The 25876-nt window shown below is 36.7% G+C and overlaps 1 protein-coding gene across 1 annotated transcript in view; it reads right to left on the bottom strand.

Annotated features, from left to right (window-relative positions):
• LOC140153493 (ras-related protein ORAB-1) overlaps nucleotides 1-25158 on the bottom strand; it is a 34594-nt gene extending 9436 nt beyond the window's left edge. Inside the window, exons 1-6 of the mRNA XM_072176257.1 lie at nucleotides 24986-25158; nucleotides 9993-10065; nucleotides 4863-4910; nucleotides 3248-3295; nucleotides 1768-1863; nucleotides 279-410 (exon numbers count right to left, since the gene is read on the bottom strand). Of these exons, the coding sequence (XP_072032358.1) occupies nucleotides 279-410; nucleotides 1768-1863; nucleotides 3248-3295; nucleotides 4863-4910; nucleotides 9993-10065; nucleotides 24986-25008 (420 nt within the window). The 5' untranslated portion in view covers nucleotides 25009-25158. The remainder of the gene's footprint in view (nucleotides 1-278; nucleotides 411-1767; nucleotides 1864-3247; nucleotides 3296-4862; nucleotides 4911-9992; nucleotides 10066-24985) is intronic.
• Nucleotides 25159-25876: the final 718 nt, after the last annotated feature.

Here is a 25876-nt window from a genome sequence, read left to right as displayed (position 1 = left end):
AAATGGAGCTGCTAATGTGTTCATTCTATTTGAAATTTGTACTCCCTTCATGAGAATATATTTCAATGATACATGTACACATGAGCTCAAACGCTCAAATCGGTGAACTCAGAATAAAACCAGAGATATCTTCAGGCTTGGTCTTCATAAGGTATTTTAGTACACCATTAGGCATTATAATCATGCAAAAATGAGAAATTTGAGAAAAATTGAGGGCGTCACTGTGGAGCAAACCACTTTTCATTGCTTTAATACCTCATTAATACAATATCACTAACCTTTGCTGTTGTGTAATCAACTACTTTCTTTGTGGTCAAATCACATTTATTACCAACAAGTAGCTTGTTGACATTTTCTGAAGCATACCGATCTATTTCCTGTAGCCATTGTTTGACATTGTTGAAAGATTCCTGAAAAGAAGAAAAACAATATTAAGTAAATCTAAATAAATCGATTTTGCAAAATAAATAGTACTTTCATAGATTAATAATGTCAATTGACTGATTTTCTAGCAGGTTAAAGCCAATACCAGCAAGTAAAGGATGTAAAACATCGCGTATGTTAATTTACTATACTTCCTGCACTCAATGCTTTGCCACCAAGCTAGGACATAAGCAGACTGGAACCAGGAGCAATTTGTTTTTGAACATTACTCCTGGTTCACTGGGATTTTACAAACACCAGGAGCAATATTTGAAGAAATAGGAACAATTTTCAAATAGTAAATCCTTTTCTGCATATACTATATAGCTTTCCAGCATTACTGCATCAAGTGCAAAAATTGGAACCAGGAGCAATTTTCTAAAATAAATTGCTCCTGGTTCATGTGAATTTTACCGCTTTATTTCCAGGCTTGTTTGCCACACACGGTGTGGATACCAGGAATGGGTGCGCAAATCTGTTCAGAAACCCAGCGAGCCATAAATCAAAGACCAATCACAAACCAAAAGCCGGGGTCTCGTGTGTCTCTCTTATAAGCAGGGCCTCTCAGAAAATATCAAGAGATTAAAGAAGCACCGTTATCAGGCACAGTGATTTATAGTGCGCTACGCAGAGGCACAACGCTTAGACGTTGATCCACAAGCCTCAGCACACTTTACAGTTTGTCGCTGACCACTACGGCCCCACATCATTCCATAAACCATTTAATCATTCCATAAACCATCAGGGACTTTGCTGCTACAAGAGCGCACACCCTAGACATTCCATAAATAACCATCGCAACCAGGATCAGCTCCCCGAGTTTCGTACGGGTTACAACGAGACAATTAGCAGTAAGTTCCTTGTCCAGGGAATTTCAAGCTAACTCAATTTTCCACGAGAGCATACTAGGCACCGCCAGGGTTCGAACCCGCAACCTCTCGCACCATAGTCGAACGCCTTAACGATTGAGCTAACTTGACTGCTTCCCTCCATACATATATATGACCAGTTACTAACAGCGCCATCTACATCAGCTACCAACAGGAAGCAACAGATGAGAAAGCTGGTCATTCAATTTGAGAAAGTGCTGAAAGAAACGTCATCGAGGTATGTCAAATTGATTCATGAACGATGCAGAGGTAGATTTCGCTGCAAAACTGCAGTTTCATTACGACATGAATATTTGTAGATTGTTGGAATATCTACCACTAATAAAGAGAATCTCTAAAAGAGGCCTCAAAATATTTTGGGTGGAACTGAGCTATGGTCGGTCAGGGAAACCCTAACCCTATAATTTATTTTCCACAGCCTAGTCATGCATCTGACTTCTTTTGTGTATCTTACCTGGTCTGTTACATCATAGACCACTATGATACCATGTGCACCTCTGTAGTAACTAGATGTGATTGTTCTGAACCTTTCTTGTCCCGCTGTGTCCCACTGCACAAACACAAAATAACAAACATGTTTAGTCATACAAAACATATTTGGGAATTTCACTTGATCTTATATGCGCCCATCCACCACAAACTGGTCGTAAAGTTGGCATTTTCCATTTTGAGATACAATCAAAAACAGTAATTGGATTTCTATGTTGAATATACTAGGAATTTGACCTTTGATGAACTATAACTTCACTTCCAGATGTCCGATGAAGCTGGTTGAGGTGTCATTTTGAAGCTGAGAGTGAATTCTTTCAAAATCTGCAATAAACAGAAAATGATCTAGAGCCGACTTTACTACCACTTCGTGGTGGATGGTCACATATACAGGGCAAGTCTAAATAGCTGCTGACCCTGACCAGGAACTCTCACTCTCGGACCAGTAAACATTCTGCCTAGATGGCCCGACAGGCCAGTAGCTTTTTGAGCTACCAAATATGTAAATTCTGATTAACACATACACACTAATGACCAAAACGAACCCAACATTTCCTCCCATATGTTTTCGTATCTAATTGTGTAGGTACTACTGGTCCCTATTCACTGTTGTAGTGAGTAGCACGTCATACCATACTTACTGCTTGGTTTGCACACCTGTTAGCAACCCATTGATTTTGTGTTGTGATCATTTTGATTGCGGTTCCGAACACAGATAGTGTGAACCAGTTGACCTGGCAACAATCAATTTTAATGTCACACTACGAAAGCAAGTTAGAAACAAGTTGTTAAACTATCGAATCAATGCACACTCTGGACTATAATTCTGTCTGTCTGTTTGTTTCTAAACTCCTAAAAGCATGACAAAAGACTGAGCTGATGATACGCCCATGTACTTCCTCCTGCAGGGTTCGTGCATGAGACGCATCATCTCAGTATGCGTGTATTATTTTGTACAATTTCACTCCCTACAAGTGATACGCATTATCAACCTATTTAATTATCCAACTATTTATACCATTGTTTTAGGACCAAACAAAAGAAACAACATATATGTGACATGATCAAGGGGAACGAGTCGCATGTCGTCAATTTTCAATCAGCAATTTTTACGTCATTTTCTGCCAGTTTACAAATGCTACATTTTGATGCAAACCCCATCAAAATCGAACATCTGGTTACCGAGTTATGAGCAATTTACCAATGGCTGAAAACAATATAAATAAAACAAAAGAATTTGAACACTGTTTTTGCCAATATCTCAAAAACAATATCCGACTCACTCATTTCCTTGATCATGTCACATATCTTTAAATCAATTCAAGACAATTGATGTGACTTCTTTTACCTAATTACATCATAATTAAATTAGTCCATCATGCAGTCTGAATTTTAAATTTAATGTTTGTCCAACAGCAGATCAATCGACATAGAGACACACTTACTATTTGAAGCTTGATAGTTTTGCCATCTAATTCAATGGTTCTGATTTTCTGTGCAAGAGAAGAAAAACAAAATTATTGTTTAAGTCATATTATTATTCTGAGGAAAAAAATACATAATTAAAATGACACTGATATGAAAAAAGTTGCCAAACTCGTGTAAACATTTATCTGATTTTGATTGAAAGTACATGTATGCCATAAAATTATCAAGGAGTCCCAGGTTAATTTTATAATGTTATTATAGAAGCAAATGCAAGCAATCTTCTCCACAGGTTATTAACACTTTTTTCATTTGGGACACTACACCCATTGCATTTTTTGAAGAAATTAGACAAATTTGACAATGTGGTATGCAAAATGAAGGGGCAAATCTTCTTGTTTTATTGGTGGCATCGGTATCAATGTAGCTTACATGCTTTTAAAGATAGAAGCCAAAAAGTGGTACATCACTGATGTACCACTTTTTGACTTGTACCTTTAAAGTGGTACATCACTGCCACTAATAGAACAAGACGATTTACCCCTTCATATTGCATACCACTTTGTCCAATTTTTTTCTCATTTCTTCAAAAAATGCAACAACAAAAATGCAATGCGTGCAGTAGTAGTACCCCCTTAATTTAATCATTTTTATGCTCTAAATTTTAATAGGTTTTGTCTTGGTCTAGATCCAAGGCTAAACCTATACAGTCCTGTGCATTACATTCATACAGAATATACGCTTGAGCTGAGCTATTGAATATATTAACGACAACAATGGGTCACCTTCTATTGTAACAGTTGTTATATAATTGGTTGCAACCAGATATCTACACACATTTCCTCACTTGCAACTTACAGGTTATTTTTTTTTTAATTCTTAAAAACTACTGTTTACAATTCAACCATATTAACTACTAAGCTACAAGTACTGTATTCATTCCCTTAAGGTTTTTAATTCATTTTAATGGGCGATTTTGATTGGTGCTTATTTTGTTCCATTGTTCAAAAACTATTACATCTCCAGGGCTTTCTGTCAGGGTGCTACCAAGCATGGAAATAGTACATGTACCAAGTGATAGTCACCCTTTATGACCTTTGTTGTTTATATTTATAGAGTACTGTATTACAGACAAAAATAATTTGAAAAAAAAAAAATGTTTTGCAGCACAACTTCTTTTTTTGTAGTAAAATATATAGGCCTATATAATTATTTATTTGTGGATTTATTTGTGCAAGCAGTTTTGATAAATCCTTGATTGTCACAATTTTTTCCAAACATAAAATTTTATTTGTGGGAAATTGTGTGTATTACAGTCACAGACTATCCATCAACAGTAAAAGTCCCTGTGCTTTGTATGCTGTGAATTCTCGCATATTCACGAGGGCCGATCATTCGAGTCTAGCAATTGGGTGCCTTCACGTATACGCGATAGAGGGTTGCGACGTTGCGTGTCTTCACGTTTACCGTCCGTAAAAATATGCGGTATGTGCATAATAGTTTCGTCTGTCGCACTTCATGGAACGATCGGCCTTCATTATCCGGTGATGCTGAGACTTTGACTGTTTGTGGTTCATCTATGAATAATTATAGAATCATAGTTCTTTTTGCTATGTTTGTGAAGAAAATACTTACAAAATCTACACCAATTGTACTGATGTAACTTTCTGTGTAGGTGTCATCCTGTATAGGGGGAAAAAGGGTTTAAACAGTCAATCATTGTAGTGAATAAGTTGGAATCAGGGGTGCATTTCCATAACATTTACTATGTACCGAAAGGTCTAAACCTAGGCTAACTTAAGAGAGATAACACAATTTGTTGATGAAAAAGACAAGATAGCAACTGCAAAATGTGATTGGTGGAAATTGGTGAAAATGAACAAAAACATCTGCCCTCCATGGACTCGATAGGCTCTGCCCCAAACGATGCATGAGCAGACCTGGGTGCACGGATGAACAAAAAACATTTCCCTCATAAATCTGCTTTAAAGTATATCACTTGTGTTGTTGCTTGGATGTGCCGGAAAATTGACCTTTTTTGTGCAAATTCAGGCTGGAAAATCAGGTAAACTTACTTAAGGCTTATTCAGTTTTAATGGTTATCCAATTCTGCATACATCCGTATCATCCGACACGCTTACAGTTTTTCTTGGTGGAAATGAATCTTTTTAAAGCGACAAAAGCACTAAAAGCAAAAGTCTTGGCGAGAAATGCGAGATTGCGTTTTCTCTCTACAATGTGGAACCTACAATGTGTCATACACTTGCTATAATAATGTTCGCTAAATTATACTATGTTGCTAATAATTTTTGGTAAATTACAGTTATTCCAAATCATCAGCAATTCAAGTACCTCACAAACCTTATTTTTGAAACTAATTGGCCATTATTATTTCACTCGGATAAAAAAATAGTCAAATATTATACAGTATTGAATGTTTCAATGGTAAGAATATTTTCATGAGGTGAAATATGGAAATAATCAATAGTATAGTTGGCCAATCAAATGACAAGAAACTTTGTATGAGTTAAATATATATATACAGACAAATATTTACATACATACAAAATATCAAGTCATTTTCATACACAATCTGTCAACAAAAGCACCTTGTTTTGATTGATCAGTCTTCCATAATACCAATCAATATTTTTAGCAAAATTATGGCCATTCATTTTTTAACAAAGCATCTTGATAGTATCTGGACAAAATAAATTCTGTACTGAACTCTGTGTACTACAAATTGGGTCAGATAAAGTACAAGCAGTGATGCCAACGCTGCGCCTTAGGCGCACAATTGGGCTACTTGGCGATCACTTGCCGCTACTCAAAAAAGCATGCCGCTACTTGCCTAAAATTGGGCTACTTTTGACAATGTCCGGCCGCGGCAGTAATTTGATGTATTTTCCTTTCAATTTAGCCGATTTATAAAGGTTTTGAGTGTCTAAAGCGCCAAATTGCAATATTTACAATGGGTTTTGTGACCATTTATTGATTGGTCAGTAATTTCCTAACTAAGTACCGGAAGTTTAAAAGTCAATTGCTTTTCCGCCCAATTGGGTGATTTGCGTTCTAAATTCGGATAAATCCGCCCAAATATCCGGTATTGGGCGCTTTTTTGGAAACTTTCAAAATTGGGCTACTTGAGAATCCTTTACCGCGGCCTGGCAAGTCAATGCACCGTGCCTTGTCACTGAAAAGTTTTGGCAACACTGAGTACAAGCCAGGCTGGTAAACAAGGATTGTAAACATGGATGAGCACTAACTACACAGAAATATAATCCTAAATGAGGAAATATAAGCCAGAATTAAGTACTTGCAAGGCAACATTAAGCCAAGGCTGTTGGGATTTGAATGACCACTAACAGATGACACTGGAAAATGAAATTTGTTTTTGTATTTCTCATGACATGATTTTCACTGTAAATAAAACTGAAAGTGTTCAAACATATTTAGCAGAAATATTTGACATTGTGACTTCTGATCAACGAGGCATGAATTAGTGAATATTTTCATGGGAAATTTTCAGAATGATGAATATTTAGCTTAAATTATACCTAAAAATATGCAATATTCTTTAAAAATTATAACACCCAATAACTTGATTTTAATTGTTCTCTGAGAAATATTTTAAAGCCAGTTTCTTTGGTTGATATTTATGAAAGGGAACAATATATTATATACTCGAACCTATGTACCTTTTACTCAACACAAGACTGAGTGTAGGGAATTTTTAATTAAATCAACTACTTTGTATTCCTACATTTTGAGAAATGGGGGATAACATCCCAGTATCACTTTTCAGTACTTAGCATAATTCATGCTGGTGATATTGTAGATATTAATTTATACTAAAATAAAAACATGTGTTTTGTGCTCAACACATCTGTTGGTGGTTTTTTGTGCACTTGCTTTATTGGAAACTACATAATAACCATGGCTATGGATTGCATTGTTAGTAACAGCACAGTGATTGTACTGAAGATGTTCGTGCAAGTACTAAGCAGCAAATGGTCTGTTATCACAGAAGATATCTTACACTTCCCATAATGCATTTCTTCCTTGTACTGATTTACTATTCAGTGCAACATGGGCCAATGGATAAACTACCTCAATAGAGGCCGTAAGCGTGACGTCATTTGCCGCCATCTTGTGGGTACACGCTGTGATGGTCGTTCAATCTCCATGCGTGAGCAGCAAAATCACCTGCTTTGATGCGTGATAACAGCTGCGTGGCAAGGCGCGCACTGCACGTAGTGTCCGACGCATGAACACGCAGATCATTTGTACCCACAAGATGGTGAAAGGCTGACGGCCTCTATTAAAACAGACTGCGTTCATCCAGATCTTGCAATTGAAGTATTTTTGTCACTATCGACCAATGTTGCACTAATCGGCACAGGAAAGAAATACATTGTGGGAAGTATTCTTCTCTGGATTATCATAAAATCAGTTAGACTGCACAATTCACTCTTCAGTGTCATGGGCTAGTTTCTGCTCTGTTTAGTCAAAAATGGAAGATGTATACACTATATTGATTATTGAAAGCAGGTGACCCTTCAGGGTGAACCTGATAATAACCTGATGACGGTCTACCCCTTTCCACGAAATGTGCAAGGTGTATTAGAGCCAGTGTTGTAGGTCTCGAGACCAGGTCTCGGTCTCGAGACCATCTCGAGACCTGATTTTGCAGGTCTCGGGTCTCGGATGTCAAGGTCTCGGTCTCGGTCTGGTCTCGGTCTCGGTCTCGGACATCAAAAGTCTCGGTCTCGGATGATTTTAAGTTCGAGACCTGTCGAGACCTGAAGAAAAAATATAATTTTCTGTTGTTCTTTATAACTTATTTTGTACCTAAATTTCACTGAATGTTGAAAATTGTATTGAAATACACTCAACTTGAATATGTATGAGGCACTACTGTTCATGTTCATAGGCCTACTGCCAATTTTTTAAATGTTTGACTGCATATTAAATCAAAATAGTTTAAATTATGAGAGAGTAATCATGAGTAAAATTGGCAAAAACATGTTTGCCCTAAAATAATAATATTATCATTTCCTATTTTTTAAATTAATTAGTGAAAGTTAATAGGCCTATACTGCATTATTTTGCCATTTTACATAATTATATTATACGGTATGTAAAATGGCAAAATAATGCACTAAATGCAGTATAGGCCCCATTTTACATTTAATTATATTATATGTAAAATGGCAAGATAATGCAATATAGGCCTATTAACTCTGCATTTTTAGCAGAGGGGGCATCATCATGAGGCCTCACCGTGCCCGCCTCTCTGCTAGCATGCTTCAGATTCTAATGTTTCTAAAATGTAATGAGAACATAAACCTTTTCAAGTAAAACTAAGTAAAGTAAAACAAGTGCAGAACTGCATTATACAGTATCATATAGGCCCTATGGTTAAATTTACAAGTTTTAAGTTATCAGTGATATTTTATGCAATCAAAGCAATAGCCAGAGAGGGGTGTCTTTAGGGTGTCCAAAAAGGTCAAAAATACCTTGTTCTACAAAATCAGGGTGGCCACTTCCTATTCACTCCATTATGAAAATCAAAATTTTAGGGTGTCCAAATTGAAAACAGCGCGTCCAAATGACACGGGACACTGACACTTTTGTTGTTGCTTTTAGTGATTTAAAATAAAAATAATGTCTGGAGCTGATGCAACAGCGGAATTCTTACATGGAAGTTGAGTTTCATAAAGAGTAAACATAATTGTTAAGAATAAAGATACAGAAATCATATGATAATAACATGTATGATGAGTTAACAATAAATGGACCAATAAAGCGGTCATGTTCAGGATCAGATGCGAGCTTCCGATATCAGTTCATGAATAAACAAAGGTCTCGGTCTCGGTCTCGGAACTTAGAGGTCTCGGTCTCGGAAGGGATGGTCTTGGTCTCGGAAGGGTTGGTCTCGGTCTCGGTCTCGGTCTCGGATGGGAAGGTCTCGGTCTCGGTCTCGGTCTCGGACATAGAGGTCTTGACTACAACACTGATTAGAGCATCATAATAATTATTCAAATCGCACACTTAATAACAAGTGCATGTGAGCATACTTACTCGTAAATAATATGCTTTAATGCGAACACATGAAGAATAGTTTATTTTGAAAGTGGGGGTGTGTATTCGTGTGTGTATGCATGGGTGTTTTCCTGCAACCGTGGACGTTGGACAGTATGTACTTCGTATAGGCCTACAATGTAAGGGCAGACATCTTTAGACGGCAGCAACCACAGCGTCATCCACAGCTAGGTGGAAAATTAGTACCATACATGGATGTCCTCGTTTAATTTGGCAGTGTGTGTATCACATACTTCCTAGTTTGCCGGTGAATACAAGTAGGGATTCATATTTTGTGTTCATGCATATTTATTATTTATGAATATCAGCTAATAATAATAATAATAATAAAACCATGCTTATAAAGCGCAATACACAATTAAGTCTCAAAGCGCTACATAAAAAACACTGTATACAAATAACAACAGAACAACAAGTTTAAAATGTAACCATGGTTACAGGAATGATATAGAAATGAAGCATTAAACATTTTTAACATTAAACAAGTATGTTTTCACAGAGCATTTGAATTGATCAACAGTCTTAGATATTGTACAGTCAAGTACATTGTTTCTGTGCAGGACTGATATATGTACATGTACTTGTTGCTGGGTCTCACAAGATTGCCAAAACTTCAAATTCAATCAAAACCTTCTTCATCACCACACAAAACATACTTACTGCAAATCGTAAAAGCAGACATGATTTTCCTACGCCTGAATCCCCAATCAATAGGAGTTTAAATAGGTAGTCACTGAAAAGAGACAAAAGTGTTATGAAAAGGTTGTTTAGGAACATACTGTAGTTTGCAACTTATTAGCAGCATTCTTTCCAACTTTATACATTCCATGATTTGATTCTCCTGAAAATATAATGAATTGATGATGGTATGTGTGGATACAAAGTACCAATCTGTCAACATTCATGATGAAACCCTCAATTAGCATTGAAAGAAAAAACTTGTGTACTTCAATGCATGTTGAGACACAGATCCTGTGCATAGGTACAGCAGAATTAATGCCTTACCTTAACATAATCTATTAGTTTTTAGTATGTTATATGTGACATGATCAAGGGAATGAGTCACATGTCGGCAATTTTCAAATGCTACATTTTGATGCAAATCCCATCAAAATCGGACATCTGGTTACCGATTTTTGAGCAATTTATCAATGACTGAAAACAATATAAAACAAAAGAATTTGAACACTGTCTTTGCCAATATCTCAGAAACAATATTCAGACTCATTCCCCTTGATCATGTCACATATTATCATTAAGTTTATTTTGCTACATTTTTCCTTTTCTAGGGTCAACATTCCTCCATGTTTATAATATGAATAACAAGCCATGTTGTAAGAGGTTATCATCATCTTGTGATAAAACACATTTGTAGTGTACACACTATTGGCAATTATTGTAATTTGAGGCAAATCCCATAACATGCTGGCTGACCTACTTGGATAATTGAAGAACAATACCAGTGTTGTGAGTCGGTAAATTACCGGTTAATTTACATGGTAAATTACCGGTAATTTACCGCCATCTTAATTTACCGTGGTAAAATAGGGTAAAATAAGTAAATTAAGTAAAATATGTAATAAAAGGATTTTTTTTTATTAAAACTTCAAATAATATTGTTTTTGTTTGTTTGTTTTATAGTAGATGCCAATTTTGTTTGCAATATTTGCACAACTTACTTGAAATAATGATTTTGTAGACCCCTACTACCTGTAACTGCCCATAGGTCCCATACTGTACTACATAGTGTATAATAGACTAAAGTAGCAAGTAGAGAAAGTGTCAGTGATTGTGCATTCAGCTGATCAACATGTTCATTTACTGCATTTTAACACTCATATGCAAGAAATAAAACAACACCTCATTATGAAAGCACTGAAAGCAGTACCCCCCCCCAAGCCCATTCCCCTTGATGGTACTTCCAAATTTGGAGTGGTTGACCATGGCTTGACTATGTCAGGAGCTTTCAATATTTTATACACATTTTAAGGAACTGTACTACCCAAGATAAAATTAAATTTCCCATACTTTGAACTTGTGACTAAAGAATGGCTGTTTTGATTTCACATCATTCTGAATATAAATGCTCTTTGTCTCTGTTTTACCAAAGTATTCCCTGCATATTTTGGGTACCACTGTAAAACATCATCATTTCATTATACATGTAAGTTGTGATTAGCATCCTTGAAGTATAACTTTTGACAAGTTTACTTTTAACCAGATTCAAATATTATGAATGACCAGGTGCATTACAATCAGTCATGAGATAGGGTCTACAATGGAAATTTCAATTGAATGAACACAGTCTGATAATTTTTTTGGCATTCAATTGAAATTCCTAGCATAAATGTTCTACCAATACCATGTAAAGGAAAACAGAATGTATAGTTTTGTCCAATGTTATAGTCCAGGACTCCTGTGCTAAGTGGCTACACAGGCTGTGTCAGTGCATTGTTTAATATGAGAGAAAACATTGAAACACTTGTTAAAAATGTACGTAAATACTACATGACTTTTGTTTCACTTCTTACAAATTCAGCTTTATTTATGAAGCTGATTTTCATCTGGAAAGGTATATTCAACAAAACAGGACTGTGTTCAAGTATCTATGTAGCTCTTAATATGAAAAGAATTGAATTTTTATTGTTCAATATAACACTTTTATAATTTACTTAATTTACTTATTTTACCATTTTTTACCCGTAATTTACCGTAATTTACCGGTAATTTACCGCCATTTTTAATTTACCGGTAAATTAACAACACTGAACAATACTAGTTTCCGAAATGTACGAGTTTCTGTTTGCATGATCAATGATGGATTGTACACATATCCAGGGCACTTATTTCATCAGGGATAAACTGGAACGTCTTTATCAAAATATGTTTCAAATGTATTCATACAATCTTCCATATTGTATAATTTGTACATCTGCGCAGTAAAATAAGACAATGAATGAAGTAGTGTACAGTACATCCTCTAGTCATCAGACTTCAACCATGATAGATAAGCTGCAGACATCGAAGATGGTCAATTTTAAAGCAATTAAACAAGCCTGCTGTCTCAACGCATTTGTCACAGCTGACGAGTTTTCCATCCCAGAGGAGATTGTGCAGTATAACAGCACAAGTGGTTGTCCAAACCTGAAGGACAGGACAGTCTTTGTTGTTTACTTTTTATAATACTTTTATATCATTTTTTTAACAAGTACAGTGAGCAATTGATTACAAAATAGTCATGATTCCTGTCATTTTATTAGGCATTTAAATGTAGTTACAAATTAGAACTCAAAATTCTAGTGACAAGTAAATTTGATGAGGCTAAAAAAAATTAAGTATAACAGGCATCTGAGAGTTATTTACAGCTCAAGAACAATGCTGTACTGTTAAACCATGCTCAAACACAAGTTATTAAAAAAGGTTCGAGGTTAATAGCTAGATGTACTAGTGAAATATTTTGAAAATTTTGGAAAAGTAATAATAGGTAATTCCTGCTTGTGATCTATTCTAGTTCTACACAGTTTCATTTTTCCTGTTCCTTATTGAATGCCAATTGATCAGTGTTAAATTAAATAGAAGCGAAAATGCTCCCAAAATATTATTTTCAAAAACAAAAAGATAGCCACTGGTCAGGCTCCTGAATACATAATAATGAATCCTCGATGCTTCATAATGTTCAGTTCATTGATATGCATGCAAAATCCAATGCATAGCATAGACAGTACTATGTACTCCAGCTTGGATTTTTACCACTTGTGCATATCATTATTTAAATAAAATAATATTGTCACAAAAATAAACGATGCATGCAAATTTCTCACTTGTTCATGGGGTCTGAATTTATTAAAAATAGCCTGTGTGAGTACAGGCATGGTTAGGAATTAATTGCAATGTGAGCACTGAGCATCAATCAATCCAGATTTTTTCAAATCATTTGATTTGTGCAAAATATCTGCATTGACTGGGGCACAAAAGTTATGTGCCACGGTGCATCAGTACTTGGTCATGCAAGTATCCTGTTGCCCAAACATAAAACTGATCTGATCAATGTTTTTAATAAAAATGCTGAATAAATAAGTCTGATCCTTAAATTTGTTTGAGTGTATGTTGGATAAATTGTAATTATCCCTCAACAGCTTCCCATTGCATCTGGGTGGGGTGAGGCAAGCGAGGTAAAGTGAATCCATAATTGCCCATGTACATAACACGTTGGCGCTGCAGGGACTCGAACCCATGAACACAAGCTACCTCACAATTACTTAGTGCTCAGAGGTTACTAAATTAGAGAAATGCCAATGGAAAATGCCAGGACAGGGATATGGGAAGAGGTTTGATTTCAGAAGCAGGAAGAAAACCGGAGCACCCAGAGAAAAACCTGCGAGGACAAGCATGGATCGACAACCAAACTCACATGTGGCAACACAGGGAATTGGCCCTGCGCCGCAGCAGTGAGACGCGAGTGAGAAGACCACTACACTAACCCGTCCTCCCAAATTATGAGTCAAAGTATATGCTGATGCAACACCGTGCCCTCAAAATGGAACCAAAGATTCTATTTTGTTTTAAATATATAGCTTTATAATCCTTGTCATGATTCAACAGCCTTTCATATAGTTTTACATGCGTGGCAAATGTTTCCTATTTGTTTCATGTACGAACATGTTACTGCAACACCTTTCTCATTTATTCAGTAACAAAACATGGCTTTTGTTCCTTTTTGTTAGCACTACAAAAAACAATTCCACCTCCACAGGTTTAACACCAGCATTTCAATATATCCCAGCTTGCCGTTAGACGTAAGCCCACAGACAACGCTTGGCATCGTAATATTGACAAATGATATATATATTACTAATGCAGTCCCAAAGAGAGTAAAAATGTGATTACATTGTATGTCAACAACATCACATCACAGTTAGCTCTTGATTATCATATGAACCTCATCATGTGACCTGACATAAAAATGGTGCTAAAATAAAGTCTGTCTGCCAAAATACATACATATTCAATTTTTATGAAACATATTTATGTAGGGCTCAAGGGTTTCCACTGAACAATTCCGTGGCTGGCATCATTATGCAGGCTTGCTCTGCAGAGACTGCTTGTTGTTTCTCTGTCTATATCCATCTCAAGCTGCTTGCTTGCCTGATTTGCTGTCAAATGCCCAGGTCTTGAGTGCAACATGGTATTCATGCATATTACTGTGATGTGAACCCCCTAAAAAGCCACAGGGTTGAGAGTGAGTTTGCTCTGTGTCTCTCTAGTTTAGATTATACAGCTACATCATACATGACTCCTCTCTATATTAAAAGTCTGTCTAGAAATTGAGAGTAAATTATGTGAGCCAGTTGCAGAAGTATACTATACTGATGAAACTGAAAGGAAAGATTGAAAAGGAAAGATTGAAAGGCAATTTGCTCCACTGACATCTTAAAACCCTGAAAATTGATGTACTTAATTATTGTAAAATTGAAAGTTAATTTCCAACCTGTTACCCTGTAATGAGGTAAAATTGATTTCCTGCTAAAAAGTACTTTAAAATTTATTGAGTGCATGATGAATTTGGATTATCATAATGACAGCCAGTGTGCAAATAAGGCACGTGGAGATGCTTTCACACCTGACTTGCAAGAGGCACATCGGCCAGAATAATTATTACATTGTTGTAGACCGTCCAGGAAATGGCTCAATTGATTCTGATCATTCATGATGATAGCTTTAAGTTTCCACTTTCCAAAAACTCTTCAGGGAGGTATTGAGGGCAAATCGGAGCATAATATCATGGACGTCAAAAGAAATTTTCTATGGTCCATGATAATAAGGTAAATTTTTAAGATCATGATTAGCTGATTGAATTAGGCACCAGAAACAAATTTGTTTGATCTTCGGATTTGACCGTCGAGGCTGCTTCGATGCTTGTTATTAATAATGAACTATCAACTAAATCAGAAATAATGTTAAATTTATATTGGTCAATATCAATACAGCCAAAAATAACTGTGTTATCACAATTAACAATAGTAAATCAAATGATTTCATAAATATAAAGGATCGACCAAGTATCGATGGTTGATCGAAATATTGAACTAATTTGTTTCTACTGCCTTACATCATAGATTTCTGACATCTCAGATTTTTAGTTGCAGTGCTGATTGTATTACAGGTTATGTAACTGTTTCCCCTATGCTGCTTTCATAACCCTTCCAAATTATCAACAGAAAAGGAATGTTTGAGAATGGCTGTGGCCACTCAGCAATATTCCGCATTTTAATCTACAATCATTTGTTTATAAATGTATGAGCAATTTGATCTTCTTGGTTGGTCATGTCCGTAAGGTTAATTGGCATTTATACTTGGTCCGAGAAAGCTGCAAATGGATTCTTAGAAAGATTCCAGTCAAGTTTTCTTGAGAATCGAACTTGGTATTATAAATTCAAAGTCCATTCAGTAAGAATTACATGATTTAGACTCAAATGAACTTAAAATGACGGTTTTTTTTTTCCAATAGCATCATGGATTCGCGATTAACATAAGGGTTTTTTTTAACCAACATGCGAGTACATACATAAGGAGTGTTTAGCGTGTTTATTCAATTGATCCGATCAGTACAGCACCAAATCAGGTTGAAAGTCTAATTATGTGGCCTCTGATCCAATAACTTTTGCTGAAGGCTTTGTGCGACAGCAAGCTATACAACTACAACAAGAATCAAATTGATTAAATGCAAATGATCTGCCCTGCAGCACGGACTGTAGAAGAAAAAGCAGTCCGTGCCTGCAGTTTTAACTAGTGAGCTATGCCGTATTCAACCAAATTAGCACCCTCCCCTAATAAGTGCCCCCTGCAGCAGAAATTTTCAAGCGACACTGTCTAGAAGTATTACCTTTTTGATGCACATGTGCAACTTAATTTAAACTTCTAGTTTAGTATATTTTGAATGCTTATAATTATGCTGTGTGTAATATTCCCATTGTAACTTCATAATTTTAAGAAGCATCCCTTAAAATGACTCTACTTGAGTGAGCACTTGTGGTGTTAATTACATGTAGATCGATCACAGAAAGAGTAAATTGGTATATTTATCCGAGTTACTTTTGGAAATGATTTCTGCAATGGCTGTATAATCCACGTTATATGCACTAAAATTGCTGCAAATTCATGACTAAATCTACATAATTCACCTGCACATAAAGCTTAAATATCAGGCAACAGGCTACATTTTATAGGTCAGCCAGGGAAGACAATTTGTATACTAAAGACTACTGAGCGGTATATTTTGTGTACGGTAACGGAATCGAATATTGCTGTGGGGGAATCGCCACACCTCCTCCACAGTGAGTCTGTTACCTTCCCAGCATTCAAGAATGCTGGTAGTACCCATTTATACACCTGGGTGGAGAGTAATCGGGATGAAGTGCCTTACACAAGGGCACAACACGATGTTGTCGCTGGGGCTCGAACCCGCAACCTTCAGATTATGAGTTAGAGCACATACTGCTTGACCACTGTGCTCCTTTTGTACAAGAAATACACAATGCAAAACCGGATTAAATCTATCTCCATGCATACTAACACTTCAGGCAAGCACAATATTATTAACACATTCATCGTGAATGGTTATTTTTCCTAATGAGTTTAGTTGTATTGAACAACATTAGGAGCAAATGTTATGGATGTACATCATCATTATCACCCATCACCCAAGTGACAGGTGGTCAGGTTGAATGCATCTAACCTACATTGTATCATGTACCACATTGTTAAAAACAATAAGGAAAGTATTAGATCCAACCAAATGCTAACTAAAATACTGAATTACAGATATTCTGTCAGTCTGACATCCGGGCTATTTCTAGTCTCAGGCCCAAACTGCACATGGCTCACGGTTTGTCATGAATGACCAACTTGGGAGTGAAATTTAATTCCGGAAAAACAACACTCGGCCATTGGAATTATATTTTTTAGATTGTCAGTGTCATGTAGTAATGTGCGTGATTAATTGCAATGCGCTCAAACTAGTAGGCCTCACAGCGGTGCAACGCAGCTATGTCCATAGATTTAAAAGCGCCATGATTGCGAATGTATTTTATTATTGGAATTCACTTTTGAATGTGAGGGCAAAGTAACAAACACGCCTCTTCAATAATGTCCGACCGTGATGTCGTAAAACTATGAAATTCGGGAAGAGGAGAGGGAGGATGGAGACATGAATAAAGGACTGTAAGAATTATTGTAAAATCTTCGCTTGATTGTGTGATTTTTGATGTCTAAGAGAAAAACTATAACATTTCATAGTTTTACTAAGAGAAAAGCCGGCACGAACAAACGTAACAGTCAGTATAATTTAACGGTAAATCAAGTAACTTCCACTCTGCAGACTTAGAAACTTGATTCCACTTAGTCACTTACTATTTGCAATCGAAATGTACACAACACCAATGACAGCAATCATCAACAACAAATCGAATCGAGGACTTGGTTTCACTCGACCGTGAGTCGCATCTTCAACCGGAAGTGATGGTGGAACCAGGGTTTACTTTAACGCACAAAACATTTCAAGATTTCTTGTGTTTATAACAAGATTTCTCTGAAGTGTGTGGACCATTAATCAGTGCTGTACGGTGCAAAAACTGATTGAGGAGCCAATGGCTCCTAACTTTATAAATTTAGGCGCCCAAATTTTGCTCCCAGGTAAAAAATCTGAGGTGCCAACTGAACAGCCACGTGCGTTGAATGTTCATAGCTGCTGTACTCTGATCTACATATTCCCATTGAAGGCTACATACGGTACTTCATACGCAGCATTTACAGTGTAGGCCTATATGTTTTCCAGGAAGTCCCCATTGAGACATCATGATAAATGCATATTCATAGCATACATTTGTACTCTTGAATGCTACATTACATACATGTTTTGTTTTTGGCGATTAAAAGCTTCAGCAGTTGGTCGCCATTGGCGCCAGGGATTGAATATTTAGTCGCCATCAGCAAAAATCTAGTCGCCAATGCGCCTAAAATGGTCGCACCGTACAGCACTGCCATTAATCACAATTGAAACTCTTTTTGTTTTGTTGACTTTTCAAGATTTAGATTTCTCATGTTTATAGCATGAGTGTGTGTGGACCATTAATCATACCAGAAACTGTTTTTGTTTTGATGACAAGAGGGGCCAACTTGAAATACCGTAATCAAAGAAAAGATTTTGACTCTTTATCTTTAAAAGTGAAATTTATCAATGTTTGCGCAAAATGTACGCCCAACATGGAAACGAATGGTAATTCTTTATACAAAGCACAGATTCAAAATGGAGGGTTGCTTTTCAACTTTCACATATAAATTATGTTTAATACACATATTTATTATGCAACAACTGGTGGTGCTATGTATAATGATGAAACTGGCAGTTTTGGGAGTTAACATTCGAAACGCCATACATGTATAATTGTATATCACAGCAAACAGACTTGAAAGTTGAAACATTTGATCAAATTCAATGTTATTTTGAAGAATCTTCAAACTATAACAGTCTTCCGATTATATGACACCTTCCACATATTTTTTAAACAATACTCAAATTTTGACAATTTGTTTCACAGTATTTAATATCTCGGTTTTCTCTCCATTTAAAAAAAAAATACACACACAACATAAGCTGAAAATAAGCATAAGATATCTTGGTTTTCTTTCCTTTTCTTTAGTTCTTCCATGCAATTTAGTCCCGCGTTTACGCTTTACTCAATTCAACTAGAGAACCGGTTCTCGGGTTCTTGTCGAATTTGAAGCCCTGCAGTGGACCTGTGTAAAATTGAAATTTTTTTGTTTTTGTTTTTTTAAAGCAATCAGGGTTGTAGCTACGCTGAGCGGTGGCGGGCGGACCAGCCCGACACTCTTAATTAATTTCCACCCGGCACTCAGGTTAATTTTGAGCCCAAATACCCGGCACTCCAGTCTCAAATGTTTCAAAATCAATGAACAATCAGTATAAAAATTAGCAATTCTTGTCAAATTTTTTTTACCATTTCATATAAATTTCACCCGGCACTAAAATTTGCCTAGCTATAACCCTGAAAGCAATGATATAAATAGTGTAAAAATGATGCACCAAATGGCTTCATTTGGACCATCATTTTGCAAAACACCCCCCTCCCCTCCCCGTAAGGATAAACAACTGGGCATTTTTGCTTCTGTATTGGGCACCCGACACCCGTACCCTTTCCGCTTCTACACCCAGCAATTAATGTTTAAAGCAATAATTTATACAATAACAGTGGGAACTTGTCCATAAATGGCTTCAATTCGGCTGTCAAATTTTTGGCTTTTTAAAACCAAAATTTTACACAATAATAATGCCAAACAGGTCAACCAAATGGCTTCAATTAGGTCTTCATTTTGCGAAAGTTTCTCACTGTTTCTCACCTCTTCAGTCGCCCAGGCTCGCCCCCCCTCTGCAACGTACAAGCGCGATGCCCACTTTGCGGCCATTTTTTTATTTTATAAAAACAGAATTAAGCAATGTTCAGTAGTCTCGTCCCGACAAGCAAGGCAAGAATGCATCATTTCGGAATTCGGGTAGACCCTCCTTTGGGTCCATGAATAATGACGACTGGTAATGTAGACTATGGGTGGGACAGACAAGATTTAGGGGTTCGCACATGTACATACTTAACAGTGTGTGTGTGATTGGTCGAGAACCAGGTATCATTAAGCAACATTCATGCCTAGCTGCTTTAGCATGATGATTTCGGTAACAAAAAACACACAGTAACATCACATTTTTACGAATGGTAATTGGTATCTTAAAATGCAGAAGGCCGGGCATTAATTAACAATGTTTGGTCATGAAAATACAATGAAATATATTACGCCAAGTAAAAAAATAAATAATATCGTCCAGACTTACTCAAAATTTGGTGATACAAGCCTGTATTATTTGCTTATTTCTTACAATTTACTATTTATTTCTGTGTAAAATTGCAAAGGATTTGTACATGACCATAAATGGGGATGTGCCACAAACATGGGTAGCATTTTCAGCCTTTAGCTAGAGACCCATTTGGACGGCCTGTCACAATGGACGGCCTTACACTTAGATTTGATGGGTTAAAATTATAGGTTTAAGCCTTTTAGTTCCCCATAAGAGTCTTAGCCAGAAATCAGAAACCACCCACCCAATCTACATGTATACCAAAATTTGACCCTCAAATATAAAATAATACACAGTGTTGTAGTCGAGACCGGCCTAGCCGAGACCAACACCAAGACCGCGACCAGGCAGTCCGAGACCGAGACCAAGACAGAGACCGGCTGGTCCAAGACCGAGACCAAGACCGAGACCGGCAGGTCCGAGACCAAGACCAAGACTGGGCTTGAAAGTAATATTATTAATAAATAAATAAATGAGGTTAATTTGGTCAGAAACCCACATACAGGCATCAACATGGGGGGGAGGGGGGATGATTGTATGGACCATCCCCGCTGGCAAAATATTGGGGGAGGGATTTATCCCCCCAATGATTGGGTGGATTTTTCCCACCGGATCTAGGCCTATGATATTGGGCCCAAAAGTTATAAAAGAATGCACATACTCATGCTCATAAAGCTCCATGATGCAATGCACCTTAAATTTGATCATGGTGCATTAAGTTGAATGTAGCATTATCTGCTATCCCTGCCACAATGTCTAAGTATGGGGAATTTGAAACAAAATAGATCCTCATTCCTCATACCCAAAGAAATAATAAATGCACTGAAGTCATTCGTATCATATTGCGAGTTCATTTCTCAGAAAATATGCAACATGTTGAAACGTTAAAATGTTAGAGAACAGTTTCCCAAAAAGTTGTAAAATGCTTTGAAAACTTTAGCCTTTAATGTAGACTTTGGGAAAGATTTTAAAATAATAAAATTGATCAAAAATATTATAAAAATGTTGTCTAAATATTATTGTTACATGTATGTTCTGTTTTTTGCCAAAAGTTAATGTTAAATGTTTTTTCAACTTTACAATAACAATACGTACAACAAAATCGGTAATGCTATTGTAAAATATTATGAAAACTCTTCATAACCATTACTAGAATGTACATTTTACCATGGTAAGTATATACGGCAAAATGTACCGATGAAATTGGTAATTTAAGGGGACTCGATCTTTTGTGCGTAATTATAGAGGGCCAGGGGATTCACTCTATCATTTAAAAAATTATTTGAAGCAGTTAAAGAGCCCTAAGAATAAAAAACTGTAGTGTAATTCACGCCAGACACAATTTCTTTATGACAAAAATTAATTTTTGTAATCGAACAAAAAACAAACGTTTTATATCAATTTTAAATTTAGCCTGAATCGGTAAATATGGTACCTCTCGCCTTTTTTAGGTCAAGGCTGTTTTTACCATTATGCAGCGAACCATTGTTGAAGCTATTTCACATACATGTACAAAACATTCTAGAGAAAGAATGAGGCCATATACTGTTGAAACATCTTTTGTTGATGTCGCATGATAATGTCATGAAGTCGTAAATTTTAAGGTCAAATTCCTAAAACCAAAACAAAACAAACATTGCGACGCAGATATTTCCCGACGTCGCAATTTCATCATCACATCAGTGTCTTTATTATTTGTTTGAAACCTTTCCCAAACGTTCGTGCTATTTATGCATAAAACGGCTAATCTATCTTTACAAAACGCGTCTTTTTTAGTAAACAAAAGGCTAAAGATGGCATTATGAGATTTATCATTTATCATTACACTCCTCCACTCAACTGCCACCGTGGCCGAGAGGTAAAGCGCTAGACGCGTAATCAAAGGAAGTTCCGAATCGCTGGTTCGAATCCCAACGAAGCCTGTGGAAACTTTTTTTTTCAAAATTCATGATCGCATTCGAAATGAGTCACTTGTCGGTAAATCATGTATCGTATCCTTAACAGAATTGGATTCTGGAGATTGAGATAGAGTTTGTTTACAATGAATTTATACAATGTTTTGAACAATTACTAATTGGATCTGATTGAAATTAAATGAGTAGACCTGATGTAATTCAATTGATGAAAAATGTCTTCAGGAGCAGAATTGCTGCCATGTAACCAAACTGGTACTATTTTGTCGGTCTCGGACCGAGACCTCGAGACCAGGAGGGCAGAGACCCGAGACCAGAAGGTCTGAGACCGAGACCAGCCTTAGCTGGTCTCGGTTGTCTATACCCATGGAAGGGTCACTGGGTTCAAATATGTCCTGATTTGGCCTTTACAATGTCATATTGAATTAGTCCCAAGTTCATATACCCTTAAAATAATCTGTTTTAGAGCTATCACATCTGTAAAATTAAAAAAAATATACCCGTCTTAAATTAGATTAGCCCGTCTAAAAAGATGGCTGGCTAAGACCTTGTTCCCCATATCCATTCTTGCTCCAAAGGCGGTCCAAAAATACATAAACACAAACCACTGTTATGTCTTATGAGCCTCTAAATGTCTATAAAACGGCACTTTTTGATGCATTAATCGCAAGAACGACCTTCGATGGGCTCCGTTTTGTTTAACTTGTTTACTTCCTGGTTTGGTGAATAGCCCGATTTGGGCCGTTGGCGGCGCCCTTCCAGATCCCAGACTGGGTTGGACGCCATACTTTCAAATCCTGGCTAATGCCCCTTTTTCTAGGCCAATTTCGGTATGCATGTTGGATGGGTCCTTTTTCACAAATTTCTCAATTTTTTCTGAAAATAGCCTAATTTTGTCTCACTGTATACTGTAGCAAACATTTTTGAAATTTCTCCAAAATTTGGAGGAAAATTTGTGAAATCTAGACAATTTTTGTTATATTTGGGTAATTTGGCATAAAATTTTGAATTTTCGTATATCGATGGGTCCAAATTTCTTGAAAAATTGGTACATGTATGGGTCCCCTTCCAAATTCTCAGCATCACACCCCTTACCCAAACCAAACTTGTAATGAGTACACCCACCCCCCCCCCCCCTGGATTTCTGGCTTTCAGATTCGTGTAGCGCGTCAAGAAGGAAGAACAACAAAAGTTCAAAAAATATTATTCATTTTACTTGGACTTAAATATATGAAACCTGTTCATAAAAACCACCGTTGTATAGTATTCTGAGTGAGACCCAACACTTGTACTGACTGTGCAGCAATGTGGTCAGTCACTTCTCACTATTCAATTTCAAATGTCACCCACTTGTGAAAAAATGTTTTGTTTACTTGCTCAGTTCACCTATTTGAAAGCACATGAACATCAAGTACCGGTACATGTACTGTAACATCACTCGAACGCGTCGCGCTTGCTTTTGTGTAAAGTGCGCACTAAGCCTCATGTGCACCACACTTATAAAAGCGACGTACTAATTAGAGAATATCTAGACTATCCTCTACCGTGTGATAGATGACATCGACAGGCAGGTACAATATTTTGAGTAGTGGATGCCGCCGCAGCCTGTATCCACTACGATAAAAATATTGGACCTGCCTGTCGTCTATCATAGGTAGAGGATAGTCAAAATAAAAATTCCTATCGTTTATATTCTCATTCTTAGTTATTATTTTAATAACTGCAAACTATTTTTTAAAGCAAAAATTAAGTTAACGTCATAAAAAACTCCCCTTTTTTCTAAAATGAACGAAACTTGTTTACAACTTCAGATCTTTTGTTGAGTGTACTGCTAGTGCATGTAAGTACTCCACACATACAATGTGATACATACGCGCACCTCTATGAGCATGTTACGCATTATCAACACTCATGATGACGTGGGGTTGTCTACAGCCCGATAGACGCCACCCCAAATCATGCGATCAGATTATGTGTTTACGTAATAGACCACTCCCACTGACTAAAAATATTCATTGTACATGTACATTGCATTGCGTCCATGCATGGTTCTAGCGCGGCTTGTTTACAACTGGAAAACAGGGAAATAGTTTATGCCCTGCTCTCTAACAATCACACACTCTTATTAATACGGTAAGTGTTGGATCGGGCGATGTGAGGAGGTCCCTATGATCTCAATCTCTCATAAATCTCACTGCCCAGACCCAGTTATTATGTCTGTACAGCCATGAGCAATCAAAGTATGGAGTGTACATCTACATCCAATGACATCAGGATACGTCAGTCAGTATGTATTTGTAAAATTGATCCATTCAGTCATGCATTGCAATTTGCATGCATGAAGCAAAGCCAAGAATTGCATTGCCTGGGGAATTGTCCATCTATTTCACTTAATACAATCATGTATCATCGCCCTATGTATGACCATGGCCTTCCTTGTGAATTGACATGGCCAGCTATGATTTGACATTGTGCAACAAATCCAATGAAATTGCACTATCATCATGATCATGGCGTCTTGTTTACACCCATTTTTGAAACGCCGGTTGTTTAGTTCTCAGTACACAAAAAACACTACGTACACCATCAAAGGAATATTAGAGGCATTTGCCTCTATAGCCTCCGATCATATGTCCAAATTTCTTCAGGAAACCTCGGTTTGCTCATTTGAGTAAACAACAATAAGCATACAAAATTATGTATACAGTGCAATGAGTGTCGCAACAACCGGTGATAGTATCCTTATTTTCTGTACTAAAATATTGAGTATCAAGCCCATCTTGGACGATTGTGGAGCGTTATATTTTGATACTTACTATTCAGGATTCATTGTGGACATGGCAAGTAAAACACAGACTATAAAGAGTAGTTTCTCCTTTCTTTTATGATCACAAATCAATGAAAAATTAAAATAAATCAGTGACGGCGATTCCCTATTTTCCGGGTGGAAGTTCCAATATGGCTGCCTTCTAACGTGAAGAATATAATCGACATCCGTAGGGGGTGTATCATTGGATAGCGGTGACGTCATGAACCGACGTGGCATCAGCTGACTTTGAAACAGGGAATTTCTGACAGAGGGCGATCAGTACTTTTAGGATCAGATCAGGGATGATTACATCATGTTTTGATCAATTTTGTTGATAATTTTGGCAACAAATAAAATTTATTGCATTTTCTGAACACGAAGTATGCATCGATGGTCGATGGAGCTTTGTAAAATGATGATTTTTATGCCTATCATTTTCATCTGAAGTATTTTCATCAGTGATGATGTAGATGACAGGCTCAATGCATGATGATGATGATCCGGGTGATGATCAGGGATGTATTGATTATGTCTGATGATCATGATGATCATGATGATGACTGATGATCATGATGACTCTGATGATGATTACTATAAAAACAAAACATACAAAGCATTTATATTTATGTTGTGTTGAAATGTGTTCTATAGCTTTGAAATAAAGATAGGCCTAATTGCAATAAGGCATAAAAGTGGTCGATGGAAATAGTTGTCAACGATAATGTCACTGTGACTTTCTCCCAATTTTTAATGAAAAAAGCGCTTTATTTGAATTTTCCCTCAAAGCACGCACAAATTATGAACCACAATAATCATGGTACCCCCTTTTACCAAGTCCAAAACTTCTATAAACCAACAGTGTTTTTGTTTTTCAGTGTTGAAACTTACGACATGATAT

The sequence above is a fragment of the Amphiura filiformis genome, chromosome 5, assembly GCF_039555335.1.
Source record: "Amphiura filiformis chromosome 5, Afil_fr2py, whole genome shotgun sequence".
Lineage (NCBI taxonomy): Eukaryota > Metazoa > Echinodermata > Ophiuroidea > Amphilepidida > Amphiuridae > Amphiura > Amphiura filiformis.
This window is presented reverse-complemented; position numbering and strand designations above follow the sequence as displayed.